This window comes from Schistocerca gregaria, chromosome 2 (assembly GCF_023897955.1).
Source record: "Schistocerca gregaria isolate iqSchGreg1 chromosome 2, iqSchGreg1.2, whole genome shotgun sequence".
Classification (NCBI taxonomy): domain Eukaryota; kingdom Metazoa; phylum Arthropoda; class Insecta; order Orthoptera; family Acrididae; genus Schistocerca; species Schistocerca gregaria.
In genome coordinates, this window is record NC_064921.1 from 901,799,724 (window position 1) to 901,819,461 (window position 19,738).

At 40.3% G+C, this 19,738-nt stretch overlaps 1 protein-coding gene across 1 annotated transcript in view; it reads right to left on the reverse strand.

Annotated features, from left to right (window-relative positions):
• The window catches only part of LOC126336041 (uncharacterized), a 417,766-nt gene that overhangs the window by 124,051 nt on the left and 273,977 nt on the right, over positions 1 to 19,738 (reverse strand). Inside the window, exons 6-7 of the mRNA XM_049999520.1 lie at positions 14,710 to 14,934; positions 3,064 to 3,221 (exon numbers count right to left, since the gene is read on the reverse strand). Coding sequence (XP_049855477.1) covers positions 3,064 to 3,221; positions 14,710 to 14,934 — 383 coding nt within the window. The remainder of the gene's footprint in view (positions 1 to 3,063; positions 3,222 to 14,709; positions 14,935 to 19,738) is intronic.

Below are 19,738 nucleotides of genomic sequence, written 5' to 3' on the forward strand. Positions count from 1 at the left end.
AATCTCAGACTGGCATCTGCTTTACCGCCTATCAACTTTATATGATCATTCCATTTTAAATCATTCCTAATGAGTACTCCTAGATAATTTATGGAATTAACTGCTTCCAGTTGGTGACCTGCTATATTGTAGCTAAATGGTATGGGACCTTTCTTTCTACGTATTCGCAGCAAATTACACTTGTCTACATTGAGATTCAGTTGCGATTCCGTGCACCACGCGTCAATTCGCTGCAGATCCTCCTGCATTTCAGTACAATTTTCCATTGTTACAACCTCTCGATATACCACAGCATCATCCGCAAAAACCCTCAGTGAACTTCCGATGTCATCCACAAGGTCATTTACGCATATTGTGAATAGCAACGGTCCTACGACACTCCCCTGCGACACACCTGAAATCACTCTTACTTCAGAAGACTTCTCTCCATTGAGAATGACATGCTGCATTCTGTTATCTAGGAACTCTTCAATCCAATCACACAATTGGTCTGATAGTCCATATGCTCTTACATTGTTCATTAAACGACTGTGGGGACCTGTATCGAACACCTTGCGGAAGTCAAGAAACACAGCATTTGCCTGGGAACCCGGGTCTAAGGCCTTCTGAGTCTCGTTGACGAATAGCGCGAGCTGGGTTTCACACGATCGTCTTTTTCGAAACCCATGCTGATTCCGACAGATTAGATTTCTAGTCTCCAGAAAAGTCATTATACTCGAACATAATACGTCTTTCAAAATTCTACCACTGATCGACGTTAGAGATATAGTTCTGCACATCTGTTCGACGCCCCTTCTTGAAAACGGGGATGATCTGTGCCCTTTTCCAATCCTTTGAAACGCTACGCTCTTCTAGAGACCTACGGTACACCGCTGCAAGAAGGGTGCAAGTTCCTTCGCGTACTCTGTGTACAATCGAACTGGTATCCCATCAGGTCAGCGGCCTTTCCTCTTTTGAGCGATTTTAATTGTTTCTCTATCCCTCTGTCGTCTATTTCGATATCTACCACTTTGTCATCTGTGCGACAATCTAGAGAAGGAACTACAGTGCAATCTTAGTCTGTGAAACAGCTTTGGAAAAAGGCATTTAGTATTTCGGCCTTTAGTTTGTCATCCTCTGTTTCAGTACCATTTTGGTCACAGAATGTCTGGTCATTTTGTTTGGATACATCTACCGCTTTGACATAAGACCAAAATTTCTTAGGATATTCTGCCAAGTCAGTACATAGAAGTTTACTTTCGAATTCGTTGAACGCCTCTCGCATGGCCCTCCTCACATTACATTTCGCTTTGCATATATTTTGTTTGTCTGCAAGGCGTTGGCTATGTTTATATTTGCTGTGAAGTTCCCTTTGCTTCCGCAGCGGTTTTCTAACTCGGTTGTTGTACCACGGTGGCTCATGCGATTGCTCTATTATTTATGATACACCCAGTATAACGATTATTATAACTATTCGTAGACAAGGACTTACACTTCAGGAGTGGAATATTTTGTCTGTGGGGCCTTAATTATAGAGAAGTATACAGGGTGAGTCACCTGACGTTACCGCTGGATACATTTCGTAAACCACATTAAATACTGACGAACCGATTCCACAGACTGAACGTGAGGAGGGGGCTAGTGTAATTGGTTAATACAAACCATAAAAAAATGCACGGAAGTATGTTTTTTAACACAAACCTACGTTTTTTTAAATGGAACCCCGTTAGTTTTGTTAGCACATCTGAACATATAAACAAATACGTAATCAGTGCCGTTTGTTGCATTGTAAAATGTTAATTACATCCGGAGATATTGTAACCTAAAGTGGACGCTTGAGTACAACTCCTCCGCTGTTCGATCGTGTGTATCGGAGAGCACCAAATTACGTAGGGATCCAGAGGGAACGGTGATGGACCTTAGTTACAGAAGAGACTGGAACAGCACATTACGTCCACATGCTAACACCTTTTTAATGGTCCTTTTTACTGACGCACATGTACATTACCATGAGGGATGAGGTACACGTACACACGTGGTTTCCGTTTTCAATTACGAAGTGGAATAGAATGTGTCCCACTCGAAACGCGTCGACGTATGTGGTATCAGCATGATGGTGCACCTGCATATTCCGCAATTAAGACTAGGCTGATCCTTGACAGGATGTTCGACGCGCTTTTCATAGGACGTGGAGGGCGCATAAATTGGCCAGACCGTTCTCCTAATCTTATACCTCTGGACTTCTTTCTGTGGGGTACCGTGATGTGCCTACAACCCCAGAGGATATGAAGCAACGTCTTGTGGCAGCCTGCGGCGACATTACACTAGATGTACTGCGGCGTGTACGAGATTCATTACACCAGAGATTGCAATTGTGTGCAGCAAATGATGGCCACCACATTGAACATCTATTGGCCTGACAAGTCGGGACACACTCCATTCCACTCCGTAATTGAAAACGCAAACGATGTGTGTACGTGTACCTCACCCCTCATTGTAATGTACATGTGCGTCAGTGAAAAGCACCATTCAAAAGGTGTTAGCATGTGGACGTAATGTGCTGTTCCGGTCTCTTCTGTACCTAAGGCCCATCACCGTTCCCTTTGGATCCCTACGTAATTTGGTGCTCTCCGATACACACGATCGAACAGCGGAGGAGTGGTACTCAAGCGTCAACTTTAGGTTACAATATCTCCGGATGTAATTAACATTTTACAATGCAACAAACGGCACTGATTACGTATTTGTTTATATGTTCAGATGTGCTAACAAAACTATCGGGGTTCCATTTAAAAAAGCGATGGTTTGTGTTAAAAAACATACTTCCATGCATTTTTTTAAGGTTTGTATTAACCAATTGCACTAGCCCCTCTCCTCACGTTCGGTCTGTGGATTCGATTCGTCAGAATTTGATGTGGCTTACGAAATATATCCAGCGGTAACGTTATGTGACTCACCCTGTGTTTTTCATTTGAGTCGAACGACGAATTAACGTAAGTGGGCAAACAGTTAACATTGTGCATCGTGCGCATCTGATGGCGAGTACAACAAGAAGCAGACAAGGTCTGGGGGGTGGCGACGTACCCAGTCTTGGCGAAGTTGGTCCACAGCGTCATGACGTTCTCGGAGAGGATCCTCTCTGAAGGCGTGAAGATGTGCGGGTGCTGGTGGCGGCTCCCCTCCACGGGCGCACCGAACACGTACGCCAGTTCCTCGCCGCTTATGCTACCTTGCGGCTTGGACTGAAACACAGAAACACGGCCGTGGAACTCCGAAGTCGCTTCAACTGAAAATGAGAAAAGTACTTGTCTCCGTGCTATCATGTTGCATATTTACTGATGACAGCATTGTTGGCTACAAAATTTCGGTTTCCCACACCATTTTATTAACACTGGTCGATGTAAGATGATCACAATTAATCGACATTAGTAATCAAATGAAATATAAAGTACTCTTGCGTCCGAAGACTGATGCAGATTCCACACAGTTATGTAGATGCAGTTTGTTAAAAGATATCTTGCTGCACAATAAATGTTTAGTAATACAGCTAAGGCGATTTTCATTAATAATTAAAAACAGTGTCAATTCTTGTGTACTGCTCAAAAAAACCTCGATTATTTTCTGAGTGGACTGATCATTTCTTGGCAAGACAATTGCAGCTCATAATCTTGGATGGAAAGTCGTCAACAGGTGTAAAACTACCATCCATATTTCGTCAGGCAGTCTCTGGGACCCAGCTATTCGTGTTGCAAAGTAGAATAATAATAATAATAATAATAACGTTAACCTCAGTGTTTTGTAGATGGTACAGTTATCTGTTAGGAAGTACTGCCTAGAAAAAATAAAAAAAATAGAAATACAAAAAAAGCAACATACATTTTCTGTCAGATCATCATAAGACTTCATAATGGCGTAATGCTTGGCAGCCTTCTTTAAATGCTCATAAATGTAAGAGTTGGCACTTCACAAAACGTAAGTTACGTAATATCACAGACTAAAACATCAATAAGTATCAGTGAGAATGAGCCAACTCATACAAATAACTGGATGTAACAAACTGAAGAGACGGAAAATGGTGCACGTAGGTTCATTGGTTTGATACCGGGAATATGGAGAATATCTACGAAGTGGATCGCTAACAATCAATGGTACCATCCGCCCTAAAATATTATTTAAGTGTGTGGGAACCTCGCCAAAAAGGACTAAGAGAGTATACTGAACGTATACAAGAAGGGCAGCACGAATGGTTTGAACCACTACAGAGCGTCACTGAAATGCTGAAAAACCTGGATTGGAAGAGACTTGATGACAAATATCAGCTAACTCGCGAAGGCGTAGTTACAAAATTTCGAGAACAAATGTTAAATGGGGGACGCACCACATTCCACAATTTAACGCTTCTGTAGGTGCGGTGAAGACACAACTGGATTAATTATAGCGCTGATGGCGGCTTCGAAGCGATTGCTCTTCTCGAGCTTCTTACATGAATGGAAAGAGATGAAACTCCAATACGTAGGAAGAACCTTCCACCATGCACTTCACTGAGGTTTACGGAGTGCATGTGTACATTTAGATTACTGGACGCTTCTTAATAACCATGTCACAGTTCATAACCCGAAAATAGATGTGCTTTTCATCTCTTGTACTGCAGTGTCTTCACACTATGTTATTATTATAGTGTTTGTAAACATTTGTAACACACTACACGGTGACTCCTGAGAACGAAGCAAGGCTAAATATTCGTGGACGTACTGTTTCTGCCGCAAAGCGCAGAGCCATAATAGCTTACAGCAGGATTCAGTACAGTGCAGGTAACCCAATTACGGCGTTGCGGTGGCGCCCTAAGTATGCAGAAGCTATACGGTTTAGTGCTCTGAAACCAACTCTGCTATCGCTAATTACACCTCCTGTAGAAAAAAAACTTATGCCTTTTAAAGAAACGTAACTTCGCCCTGAATGTGATGTTTGTGTACATTTATGGATTATCCGCTCCTCCACATCTTGTGAGTCCGTGATACACTGATATACCTGTACATGTATGCGTGGCGAATTGCAATTTTCATATTTTCTTTCTTTTCAGTAATTTATGAGATGGCAAAGTTAAGTGTGAAATCCTACATCTGTGAATGACTTACCACTTAAAGTTCAACAAGAAGAACTGATTCTTTTTGTAGACTATACTAGTGTTACAATAAATCCACTTAGAGAGAAAGCAACAGAAGGGAAAGTTGACGATGTTTTTCAAAGCATTATTAAGTGGTTTTTGAAGGACATCATTTTTACGCCAGTGACTGTTTTAAGTTTTTATTACACTATTGTAATTTCGGCCTTAGGTCATTATCAAGTTCTGATATTACGGCTTTAAGCCATGTCAGCGTAATCTAAGCTTACACGAATGTATTTAACAGGATTGACAACGACACACAAATGATTACGTTGACATGGATTAAAGCCATAATATCAGCACTTGATAACGGCCTAAGGCCGAAATTGCAATAGTGTAATAAAAACTTATAACAGTCAGTGGCGTAAAGATGACGTCATTCAAAAAAATTTCCTTGACTGTGAATCCCAGCTACAACAAGTGTAAAAATTATTAAGTGGTTCTCTGAAAACAGACTCTATAAATTTTGAAAAAATAAACACTATATTCAGTTCTGTGCCATATCTAGAGTCATCACACTGATTTATCATGTTAACAGGAGTCAATAAATAAGGTGAAACGTTCCAAATTATTAGGTGTACATATTGACGAAAACTTGAACTCGATGAAGGGTATTACTCAACTCCTCAACCAGTTCATCTACTTTTGCTCCTTGTGCAATTGTTAGTCTTGAAACAAACGGATCAAGCTCCTGACATATTTTTGCGCATTTCCACACAGTAATGTCTTACGGGACAATTTTCTGGGTTATCTCATCAATTAAAAATAAAGTATTGATTGGACAAAAGCAAGCAGTAAGATTAATATATAGAATCCACACGTGGTCGTCATTTAGGTATGTCTTCAAGGAGTTAGGCATTTTAACTGCTCCGACACATTACATATATTCGCTGATGAAATTCATCACAAATAATCCATCACAATTTGAGAATAACATATCTACAACACTGGAGGATTATTAAAGCTGTTAGTGGCTCAGAAAGGAGCTCAGAATGCAGAAAAGAACATTTTGTCATTTGACAAATAATGTACAATGACTGACAGAGCGAAGCAAGTTTAAATCTAACCTGAAATCTTCTCTCCTGGACAACTTTTTCGGTTCCATTGATGGGTTTCTATTTAAAAACTGGTAACATGTTAAAAAAACTCGCTTTTAAGTGTAGTTGGATTGGTAGGATAAAAAATAATTGGTTCCTCAATATTCACATTAAGCTTGAGTACATATCCTATAAACTGACTCGCTCCACATTATTTTGATAAAAGAATCTTTCAAATGATTTATGGTACATGTAACTAACCAACACGCTTCACGAAATGCCAGCTTTCCACCGGTTGTAGCGTTATGTCTATATCTGTCTCCCTCCACGCAACTTGTGGAGTAGCCGTTAGGAGAGATATCTTTGGTCGGCACTCTGGGGTGAGTAGCGGGAGAGTTTGAACCTGAACCGTGCTCTGGTCGGCCGTATGGAAGGTTGCTTCTGAGAAGACGCCACTCGTGTGTTATGGCGCTGTGCAAATTCAAGATCGGTAGTTCTTCTTTCGCCTCGAGATGCGCACAGAATCGAAACGAGTGCCATTTAGTTATTTCTTCGTTCAGTTCATGGCAAGAGCGACGGTGCACGGAAGAGAGCACCTTATTGGAAATGATCAACTGTTCTAAAATTTCGCTAGCTGATGAGCGTATTTTTCTCTTGTAGTCAGTAGTGTTTCCGCAGTAGATTTCCTCAAGAGAATTGCTCGCCGTTATTTAAAACGAAGTTCCAAAAATCAGTACACTTTTCCAAGGTATAACATATTCTTCTTACTAAGAACACGTGTTTTCAAAATCAGTCCCTTTCAGTTTCTGTACTTAAACTGAAACAGTGCTGAGTCTTATCTTCTTTCCCTTTCTCTTATAAATGTGACCATTTGTCGAAATACGTGTATGAGTAGTGTGTGTGTGTGTGTGTGTGTGTGTGTGTGTATGTGTGTGTGTGTGTGTGTGTGTGTAGCTCCCGTGAGGTGCCACACCAGATCAAATAGTTACATGCTAAATTTGGTAAGGGAGAAACCAGAGATAGCTTTTGTTTACAGTCAGGTGTGAGATCGTTTCTTTAAGTTGCGATTGATATTTTATTCAATGCTTGCGCTACTAAACTTGTAAGCTGCCATAAAGTAATTAGCCCTCCAAAACGAATTATATACTTGGTGATCAAAAAGTCAGTATAAATTTGAAAACTTAATAAACCACAGAATAATGTAGATAGAGAGGTAAAAATTGTGTCACATGCTTGGAATGACATGGGGTTTTATTAGAACAAAAAAAAGAAACAAAAAAACAAAGTTCACAAAAGTCCGACAGATGGTGCTGGACAGCAAAACATCAGTGACTGTGCAGAACAATTGTGTATAAAAGGAGCTGTAATGAGAGAGAGAATCAGATGCGCCAGCAGTCGCAGCATGTTGACATTACACGAAAAGGCGCTTTTAGTGAAGCTGTATTATCAGAAAGGGGAATCTGATAGTTCACTGTTACGATCCTGTCGCCATAGGAAGGGGATTCGAACGGGTAAAGGTCCGTTGACAAATGCAGCTGTGGCGAGAATGATTACGAAGTTCGAAGCCACGGGTTGTTTAGACGATAGACCCAATAGTGGCCGACCGAGCACAAGGCGTAATGCTGCTGAGACAGTTCAGGAAGAAATGGAGACTGTAGCGGGTTCGTCTATGCACGGGGAAGTCAGCGCTCGTGCAGTCGCACCGGCATTCCGTACATTACTGTTTGGTTGGCACTGAGGCGTACCCTCCGATGCTATCCGTACAAACTGTTACCTGGCGATTTAGTGAAGCGGAGGGCATTTGCGGTGTAGTCGTTTCAAAAGATGGCCGAAGATGACGATTGGTTGAGTAACGTGCTGTGGACCGACGAAGCTCATTTTAGGCTCTGAGGATATGTCGACGCCCACAACTGCAGAATTTGGGCTACCGAAAATCCTAGAACTCGGGGTAACTCCACTGCAGACGAGAAAGTCACGGTATGGGTTGGATTTACCACATATACCGTAATCGGGCCTTATTTCTTCGAAGAAATGCGTGATTGTGGTTTGTAACTGCCACCGTGACGGGGGAGAGGTACGCCGATATGTTACAGAACCGCATCATCCCCAGCCTGGCTGAGGAACACCTACTGGAACTTACGATGTTTATGCAGGATGGCGCTCTACCCCATATTACTAGACGCATGAAAGAGCTCTTGAGCGTGTCGTTTGGTGATGATCATGTGCTCAGCCGCCACTTTCGTCATGCTTGACCTCCCAGGTCCCCAGACCTCAGTCCGTGCAATTATTGAATTTGGGGTTAACTGAAGTCGCAAGTGTATCGTGATCGACCGACATCTCTAGGGATGCTGAAAGACAACATCCGACGCCAATGCCTCACCATAACTCCGGACATTCTCTACAGTGCTGTTCACAATATTATTCCTCGACTACAGCTATTGTTGAGGAATGATGGTGGACATATTGAGCATTTCCTGTAAAGAACATCATCTCTGCTTTGTCTTACTTTGTTACGCTAATTATTGCTATTCTGATCAGATGAAGCGCCATCTGTCGGACATTTTTTGAACTTTTGTATTTTTTTGGTTTTAATAAAATCCCATGTCATTCCAAGTACGTGTGTCAATTTGTACCTCTCTACATTATTCCGTGATTTATTCAGTTTTCAAATTTATACTGACTTTTTGATCACCCGGTATTTTAAAAGTGTACTTAGTAATAAAATAGTGTTATCGCACTAATTTTACTTGCTGCTATAGAAACAGAAGTGTACCTAAAACAAATATCACTAAAATTTATCACTTGTCTTTACCGAAGAAAATAGCTGAATCAAATACAGCTTGCAGTGTTACAATTGTTGTTTGGTTTTTAATTGCGCACATCATAAAATGGAAATCCTTCTTTAACAAGTAAATAATTCATGTCAGTTTCATATTTTTCACAGGTGAATCTTTTCAGATCCAACTTTTACTCATTACTTCGTTGCAGAAACATCACAGTGTGAGAGAGTAGACCCCTCCCCGCCCCCCCCCCCCCCTCCCCTCCTCATCCTCACATTGTACTCAGAACAGCCGAATTCCAGAAGGTAATGCGGCCGGACAGTCATCATTTTACGTTAGTGAAGAAGCAGATCTTTCTGTTAAATTCTTCGTACACTTCCCAAGGAAGGAAGTTTCCTTGCAAAACGTTTTACGGGCTGCAGAACAGACTACTTCACAGACTCAATATTCTCAATCGTACGAGACTTTTATGGTCGACTAGGTGCTTTTTCATCCAATGCGGGACGTTAAATTGAAAGGGAAAAGCTCCCTGCTCTGCAATAACACATCTGTTGTGACTGAAAAACACTTCAACGGCATAGGCCAGCTACCCTCTCTGGACCGAGCGACTGAAAACACTGAGCGAGTGATGAGCGGGAGCGCCAACGCCTACATCTCGTCGCCCTTTTATTGGAAGGGCTACACGAGATCAAAGAGTACGACGTTTTATTGGGTCACAGTGAACGGGTCCCATATTTGGCGAGTAGGTAATGAAGAGCTTTAGAAAAGCTGCAACAAGTGAAATAAATTACTATCCGGCTCCTTATTCTTCCTGATCGTAACAACCATTGAGTGAGAAAGCAGTGTTGGAGACTGGTTGTTTGCAGTGATCGAAAAGTGTAGTGGAGACGAAGAACAGGACATCCCTTGTTTTTAATTATCTACAACTGTAGTGATACAACGATGGATAACAGGTGACAGTAAAACGAAAGTCTGCGCATTCTAATGCTAAAATTGTTCAATTATATTTATATTTTTATATTTTCGCATTCTAAATCTAAAATTGTTCAATTATTCTATAGGCCTATTGGAAAGAACGTATTTACATCAGTTACTTCGTCAGAGTACACGATAAACTAAAGCAAATAGCACGAAAATTTGGTTCCTTGAAACGCGTATTATTTTCGGAAATAATGATGGATGGATAATATGCAGCTTGCTTAATGTTATCTCTGGAGAATATCTACTCCATTAAAAGAACGAAAGAGGAGATACGAATATAAAAAAAAACGGCTCTGAGCACTATGGGACTTAACATCTATGGTCATCAGTCCCCTAGAACTTAGAACTACTTAAACCTAATTAACCTAAGGACATCAGATACGTCAATGCCCGAGGCAGAGAAAATCCCTGACCCCGCAAGGAATCGAACCCGGGAATACGAATATAAAAGTCGGGAGCTTAACTCCCATGAGGTATATGAACCGGATCTTATTTACGACATGCAGAGTAGGTGCCTATTTTAAATTTCTGTTCACTCCGCAGCTGAAATAACTTATGTAATTCAGAACCAAACAATGTTAAGATAATGATCAGAATTTTGATTTTTCATAGATGTCTTACACTTATATTAGAACAAAAAAGCCCTCGGTCACAAATATTAAGTCAAAATTAACCAGGTTTTGACGCTACTATGAGCGTCGTCTTCAGAATTAGACTAACTGTTCTAAAACATATTAAGTATGTAGTACATTAATAAAATTAAAGTTTGTACTGACTGGAAAAGATGCAGTACTTACAAGTCACATATTAAAAAAGATCTAAGCCGGAAAGGCGACGTCATGAATAGTTGCAAGTAAGACGGCGAGCCGCTAAGGGCTGCTCGTACTTAGTCAACAAGAGTTGCAACAAGACTCAAGACACTCAAGTACGAGCAGCCCTTAGCGGCTAGCCATCTTACTTGCAACTATTCATGACGTCGCCTTTCCGGCTTAGATCTTTTTTAATATGTGACTTGTAAGTACTGCATCTTTTCCAGTCAGTACAAACTTTAATTTTATTAATGTACTACATACTTAATATGTTTTAGAACAGTTAGTCTAATTCTTAAGACGACGCTCATAGTAGCGTCGAAACCTGGTTAATTTTGACTTAATATTTGTGACCGAGGGCTTATTTGTTCTAATATAATTCTGACACGGTCACTGAACCCTAGCAGCTATGTTCAAAGATGTCTTATACATTTAGTGGTTCACTCTTAGGTCGTTTTCTGTAGACCACATCACGTAAGACAAGTTCGAAGGGTAAGAAACGTGTACGTTAAGAGAAAATTAGTAGGTACAAGAGAGAAAATCAGTGGGATGAATTAACAATTAACTACATTAATTGCTATCTCTGTCTGTATGTGGAAATGGCGGAAATAGTACAAACGCTGGTACCACGAATAAGGTTGCATTAAATGGCTGCATGTAATGTATTGGAACTTCGTTAATCTTGTAGAAGGTATACTCGGAATTTTCCAACAGTAACAGCTATCTACAGGCCGTGCATCTACACACGCAATTACAGACACAGTTCGTATCCAGAACACCCTTACCAGCAGGTTTCAATGAACCATTATTGCTCGTATTTGAATCACTTTTCACATTTAAAAAAATCAAAGGCCCACTTCAGTAATTAAAACATGCTCCATGTAAATTCTTTTGTAAAGCAAATCTTAAGATAAGCTTTGAAAACCTTATCTAGTTTACCGAAGGAACTGCAGTTCGTTTGTATTCTTGTGTTTATATCCTTTGCTAGCAGTATCAACATCATATTGAATTGAACTAAAAAACTTATCGTCTGATTCTACGACTCTTCCTTGTTAATACCTAACATTTTCTTATCGATAATTTACTTCTGTCGCTGTTCATTTTAAGACCAACTTTCAAACTGGCTGTATTACGCTGACTGACAAGAAAGTGAAGTACCCAGAAGGCATGGTCGGAAGTCAAAGCAACTTCGCACACATACACACCATCGGCGGATTTTTAAATAATTGAGAGATGCAACTCTATGTGACAGAATGGGCACAAGGATACATCAGAGTTGTTCCTGTTTAGTGTTGCTACTAGGTCTGGCAGGGTTTGTGATGGGGGTGAACGGTCACAGATGTTGAGGAATGATTATGAAAAATTCTGAGATACCTCGCACTAGTTTGAGACTTCGTTATCCTTACCCGACAATCGAATCAAGAACAGCTGCCATGATGAGTAATTTAGACGTGGATATCCTCGAAGTAGTGAAGAAACGTACATAACTTAATAAAAGCAAGTCTTCCTGTGCAGACTGTATACCAATTAGGTTCCTTTCAAAGTACGCTCATGCAATAGCTCCATACTTAACAATAATATACAACCGCTAGCTCCACGAGAGATCCGTACCCAGAGACTGGGAAGTTGCACAGGTCACACGAACATTTAGGAAAGGCAGTAGAAATAATCCACTACGATAATCCAATACGATTTAGAAGACAATCTGAGCAGCCGCCTTAGGTTTTTTTGCAGATAATGCTCTCGTTTACAGTCTAATAAAGTCATCAGAAGGTCAAAAGTGCAAAACGATGTAGAAAAGTTATCTGTATGGTACGAAAATTAGCAATTACCGCTGAATAATGAAAGGTGTGAGGTCATCCACATGAGTGCTGAAAGGACTCCGTTAAACTTCGGGTACACGATGAATCAGTCAAATCTAAAGGCCGTAAATTCTGCTAGATACCTAGGAATTACAACTGAGATTAACGTAAATTGGAAAGAACACACAGAAAATGTTGTGTGGAAGGCAAACCAAGGACTGCGTTTCATTGGCGGAACACTTAGAAAATGTAACAGATGTACTTAAGAGGCTTACACTAAGCTGGTCATTTTGGAGCCTGGTCTGGAATTCTTACTAAATAGGATTAACGGAGTACATCGATAAAGCTCAAGGAAGAACAGCACGTTTTGTACGAGGGTCACTCCAAAAGAAATGCACACTATTTTTTTAATCCATCTTTTGTTATGGATGTTTCAAAGTTTTACAATGTGTAGATACATCCTTTAGGAACAATATTTTCATTTCTACGCATAATTTCCACTCCTCTCAACTGCCTTACGCCATCTAGGAACAGCGCATGTATACCTGCACGGTAAAATTCTGGACCAACCTATGGGAGCCACTGTTTGGCAACGTGCACAAGGGAGTCATCATCTTCAAACCTTGTTCCACGAAGAGAGTCTTTCAGTTTCCCAAAAAGATGATAGTGACATGGAGCGAGGTCAGGACTGTAAGGCGGGTTTTCATGTTGTCAATTCGAGTTTTGTGATCACTTCCTTGGTTTTTTGACTGACATGTGGGCGAGCATTGTCGTGCAACAGCAAAACATCCTGTTTTTGCCAATGTAGTTGAACACGAGTCAGTCGAGCTTGAAGTTTCTTCAATGTAGTCACATATGCATCAGAATTTATGATGGTTGCATTGGCATGACGTCCACAAGCAAGAGTCCTTCGGAATCGAAAAACACTGTAATCATAACTTTTCCAGCAGGAGGTGTGGTTTTGAATTTTTTTCTTGAGTGAATTTGTATGATGCCGCTCCACTGACTGCCTCTTCGTGTCTGGTAAAAAATGATGCAGCAATGTTTCATCACATGTCACAATTCTTCCAAGAAATTCATCTCCACCATTGTCGTACTGTTCCAAAAGTTGGCTACATACCACTTTTCTTGTTTCTTTGTGAGCCAGCGTCCTGGGAACCCACCTGGCACAAACCTTTTTGAACGCCAACACTTTCAGTACTCTGCTAACACTTCCTTCCCCTATTCCAACGTAGCGTCACAATTCGTTCACTGTGATGCGTCTGTCAGTAGTCACCAGTTCGTTAACTCTCTGCACGTTGTCTGGAGTGTGTGCAGTTCGAGGCCTGCCGCTGCGAGGACAATCCTCAGTATTGCGGTGCCCGCTTTCATCACATAACCTGCTTGCCCACCGACTAACTGTACTGCAATCGACACCAGCATCTCCATACCTCTTGTGGAGGTTTCCCACTGTCTCGTTTTCACAGCACAGGAATTCTATGAGAGCACGTTGCTTCTGACGAACGTCAAGTGTAGCATTCATCTTGAAGACATGCTGTGACGGCGCCACTGATGCGAAAAGGTTGAACTAAGTCTGAAAAAAGCGGGAAGGATGTATCTCAACACTGTAAAACTTTCACACATGCTGAATGAAAACTGTATTCTTACAAAAATAGTGCGCATTTCTTTTGGAGTGACCCTCGTATTATCACGAAGTAGGGGAATGAGTGTCACCTACATGATACAGGATTTGGGGCGAATATCATTAAAACGAAGTCGTTTTTCGTTGCGGTGGAATCTTCCTGCTAAATTTCGATCATCAGCTTTCTTCTCCGTCTGCCGAGCGCTTTTGGCAAGCGGGGTGCACTCAGCTCTTGTGAGGCAAAATGAGGAGCTACTAGATTGAGAAGTAGCGGCTCCGGTCTCGTAAACTGACATACGGCCTGGAGAGCGGTGTGCTGACCACATGCCCCGCCTTATCCACATCCGGTGACACATGTAGGCTGAGGAAGACACAGCTGCCGGCCGGAACCGTTGGACCTTCCGAGGCATATTGGGACGGAGTTTCGTTTAGTTAACTTAAAAGAGGACAGTCGGCTTTCAGTGTTTAAATGAAGGGTGAGCCGAGCAGTAGACGTGTCTGAGTAGCGTAAGCAGGCAGCAGAGGGCGGCACTCACGTTGGAGTAGTCGCCGTAGACGGTGCGGTGGGTGAAGACGTAGAAGTAGGAGCGGTCGTTGACCCTGGAGTGGTAGTCGCCGGTGCGCACAACGGGCGCCACGACGCGGGCGTCGGTCAGCATGTGCAGCAGAGCGTCGCGGTGGTCCTCGGCGTCCAGCGGCGCGTCCCAGTCGCCGCGGCTGTACAGCGCCTGTGCCTCGCCCACCGCCAGCTCCGTCCGGATCTGCAGGCAGGCACACACGCGCTCACCTCACCACTCCTGCGACTGGCCGTCTCTCGCTGTTCCTCGCAGCACACTGAAAGGTGGCTACACTGAGTCACAGCGCCAGAGATTGCGCCAAAGAGTATTATTCAGCCGCCTCCACTGGCAGTTGCCGCTGTGAATTTGGCGAGTACAGTAATAGTTCTGAGGTAGGCGTGATCTGTGCTCGTTGAGACGTCGATAGAGTACTAGTTGTTCTTTTTGGGCAAGATTCGATTGGGGAGTTTGTAATGATCAGAGTGTATTTTTTGTCAATATATGTGAAGGTAAAGAAAATTTTTCATTTCAAATGTCTTATGCCTCTTGGTCACAGGTGCAGTCAACAAAGCATCTGGCTCTTGTTCTTGTGTTAAGACTGTAATTCTGGTTTCTATATGCAATTATAGTATTTCTAGTTTTTTTTAATTACTTCAGTGTAAATGGTGTTCAAAATATCTTGTCTTATCGTGGAAGAACCGTGCCAGACGTGTACGTTGAATCACACTTCCACACACAGCACAGTTACATTTGTGCTTTCTTGTTTCATAGGTCTTATAGTTGCTGGGGACTTAACTAGTAACTGTGTTAACGGAAATTTCCTTTCATTCTTTGTTGTTATTCTCTGCAGTTAGATTGCGTACTAATATTATTCAGGGCCAACCGGTTACGAGACTGCGTAATTGGACAAACAGAGATTAAAACATAAAATTATTAGCATTTGTATTTAACTAAGCCCCCATGCACATGGCGACCGCTGCTTCGGATCGTCCCTTGGAATTCTTTTGATAGTAGAAATAGCAGACAGTAGTATTGTTGTAGTAATTTCTAGTTTAGTAATTGTAGTCTATATTGCATGTGTAGATTTGGTAATGAACATTTGTAGTTGTCTGTCTTTCTTCTAATGGTATTTTTGCAGAATTTAATTTTTGATGTCTTGTATACGGGTTTGACAACTTTGTGCAATTATGAACATTTCAATTGTTCGTTAATCGTGTTTGTCCGGAAGCATTTCGTGTGAATGGTATTGTTGGAGATAAAGTGTCATTGTGTGTAATTTTCGTATAGTGACGAGTTTTGTATGTTTTGTAAATGATTACGCGATCGATGAAAAAGGCAAAAATGATGGATAGTCAGAATGACGAAATTGTTGACATGGTGAACTCGCCAACGCAGGAGAACAGTATGATGAATAATGAAGCAGAAAACAATTTAATAAGTCGGGAAAATAGTCCGGAACCAGTTCAAAATTTTTCACAATAAAAAAATTTTCAGAATACGGGATTAATGACAGAAGATTCTTGAATAGTATCGAATGCAGATAGCTTTACTGCTATGACGAAGGAAGTTAGTTTTACGGGAAATGTTAGGGGCGAAAGGAATTTACACCTTTACGCAAAGCAGCAGCTCGTTTAGTATCTAATGCTTTCATCAAACATATTCTTAAAGAAGTGGGTCATGTTGATAAGGTTATATCAGATAATGGATCACAGTTTCGCTCTAAAATTTGGCTTCGTACTCTACGGCGTCGTAAGATAAAACCAATTTTCCATTCTATTTATCACCCTCAATCTATCGCTTCAGAGAAATGGATGAAGGAAATCAATAAATTGTGTCGACTTTATTGTCATCAGAATCACAGAACGTGGGATCAGTATCTTCATATTTTTCAAAATATTATGAATGAACTCCCTAATGGTTCAACTTCTTTACCGCCTATATTGATATTAAAAAATAAAGCACCGACAAATCGCATTTCTGAAATAGTTCCTTTTCCGCCTTCACGGAAAGTGCGGCATTCTGAAGTTGTCAACCTGGCTCTACAAAATATTGCATCTGCGGCTGCTAGAAGAGAGAAATCAGTTAAACGTCCTGGTTGTTTAAAAACCTTGTCACTTGGTCAAAAGGTGTTAATTAAGTCTCATCGTTTGTCTCACAAAGGAAAAGGCTTGTGTCGCAAATTTTTTCTGCTTTATAACGGTCCATATAGAATTCGCAAAATTATTCATGATAATACTGTCGAAGTAGAAACTCTTAAATCTCGGCGCTCTAAGGGAATACATCATATTTCGAACGTTAAAATTTTTGTGGAATGACATACTTTTGAGAAACTAACAGTTATACGTAAACACACGGAGAGGAAAAGGATACCGTGTCGTGTTCTGGCGGCGGCACATACTCAAAGCAACAGTCAAGTCTGCGCACCGCACAAGGCAGTCGGTGACCGCAAACAATTACTTCTTACGTCACGCGTACCTACAGCTGATCGAGCGCTAAGTGCGAATGCACTGACAGCCGTAAACAAATACACAGTCTAATTTCTCCGAATAAATTAAGTATAAAGCTATAGTGACTTGATGAATTATGTTATTAACGTTCAGTATTTTTCAGCATACGGTTGTATAAAATATTTAAGAACTTCAGGTAAATACTGTGTGTGTCCGACGTTAAGAGGACTTGCTATCCAAAAAACTTCCGGAAGAGTGTAATTTCGAAGAAGAATGTAATAAACTAAAAAGGTAACTATTAATTGAGTTTATTTTTCAGGTAACCTATTTCTACTTAGGTATGTACTCTATACGTAATTTGCTGCTCGCGATTACGTAAATTATACTTTATGCTAAATTTTGTGTTCTATGAATTTACTTGTGAAGCGACGTGCTTGCGTACATTAACTATTTTGACAATGATTGATTAATGAACAGGGTTGTTAATTATGTATATTATGCATCGCTTGGCTGCACTGCTTTTTCACTGACGTCACATTTTTTTATTATGTGCCTGCTGTGCTTATTTATTTAAATTATAATTGTCACCTGATTAGTTATGCTGATATGGTTATGTATGTAGGTTATACTTTGTGATTTATCTGCTTGCGCCTTCATGTTTACTTATTAAGATTACATATGAACATTTATTTGTTTATTCTGATATGATGCTAATGACCTGTTTATTATGTAGGATATGTATTTGCTGCGTATGGACTGCATATTTACACATTTCTGTTTTGTTGTCATAGCTACTCGTTAATCTGGTATATAGAAATGCTGATATATGGTGTACCAATATGGAGTTTGGGTCACACCATGGTATTAATTATAAATTGTTCGCTTGGCGGAGCCTCGTTGTAGGGATTGTGCTGCATCCACTTGTTGACATTCTGTTCTCTACTGGTATATTTACTCGCTATTGCATGTTTGCTTACGTTCAGTGCTTTATATTTTAAGATAAGAAAATGAACTGCTATAATTCTACGAACGACATTGGTACAAGAAACTTCATTGAAGTCACATGAGCTGGAGGTTTTATGGAAGCTGTATAAATTTATGCTAATAGGAAGGAAGCTAACGACATGACATACCAACACTAGGTTTAGACCATTGACAGTTATTACACTGCATTCTTCGTGAGCAATTGAAATAGCAAATGACACTTGACACAAAAAATACTCCACATGTTTGCTTCTGTTTTGCCATGATTCTTGAAGTGGTGTACACACTGTGAAATATTACGATTATTCACACTCTGTACTCGTACTTACTTACTGAAAGTTTTCAAACTAAAGGCTGTTAGAGGTCATGTGTGCATTTTCTTTTATTTAATGATGGACAAGGTAACCAAAATGTATTTTATAATTCATAATGAATAGAAGTTTTGGGTCAGATGGATTACACAGAGGTTGTGTGTGGATATTGGGTCTTCAGATTGCATGGGATGATAAATTGAAGTTTGCACTAGGATTTTATCTGTACTTGTTCGAGGAGACTGACTAGAGGAAAGAATTGTTATGGAAGTGAAATGATATTGGTTATAAGGTTTGTATGTATTGACGTATTGAAGAGGTATTATTGAGGTCCTGAGATTGGGTGATGTTGATGATTATTCGAGTTTTGGTGTACAAGAGGTATGGTAAATGATATTGGTGATAAGGTTTATATGTATCGAAGTATTTAAGAGGTATTATTGAAGTATTAAGATTATGTGATGCTCATGATTATTGGAGGTTTGGTGAATAAGAGATAAAGTAAGTGAGGAACATATTTTTTTTTGTTGGTTTATATTGAACAAGGTGGATGAAGATGGCAGACTAGAACACTCAAGTAGAAGGGAGATTGTCTACACACACACTTTGTTAAATCAGTATGCAGTATATACTTTTTTTTGGCGAAAGGAAGTATTTGCATATCATGGCACACTGACAGTTGTTCAGAAAAAGTTGGATTGGCAAACATTGGGCTTGACATGATGACTATGATGTTGACTAACTATTATTGACTGTTATACACTGTACCACTACTACTTGATACACATACTGAGCATCAAATTTTGACAGAATTGCATTTACACAGTTAACACTATTGAATTACACAGTAGTACTTAAATGTGGATGAAAGATGAGTGAGTGCATTTTGTGTGTTTTCCTTTCCCAATCCCAAATAATTGGTACCGACCTACCTCCTAAATATTATTTTACTTGTTTGTTGTGGCCTGCACTGACACCCATAAATATTATAGGTTTACTGATATTTGTGTATTTGTAATAGTTAATATGACGATTATCTGATACCATTTGTGTGTTTATTATAATTTCTATGTTTAGTGTAAGAGCATTGATAATGATTTTGTGTAAGCAATTGTGTGTGCATTCAAACTGTTGTTCATGCTTACACATATTAACATTGGTGGGTGCCACTTGGAAATATTTAGTTACTGCTGATGAACTCTGATGAACTGCCTTATTAATGATAGTGAGTATTATGGACTGTTACCTGCACTTATTCAACATGAT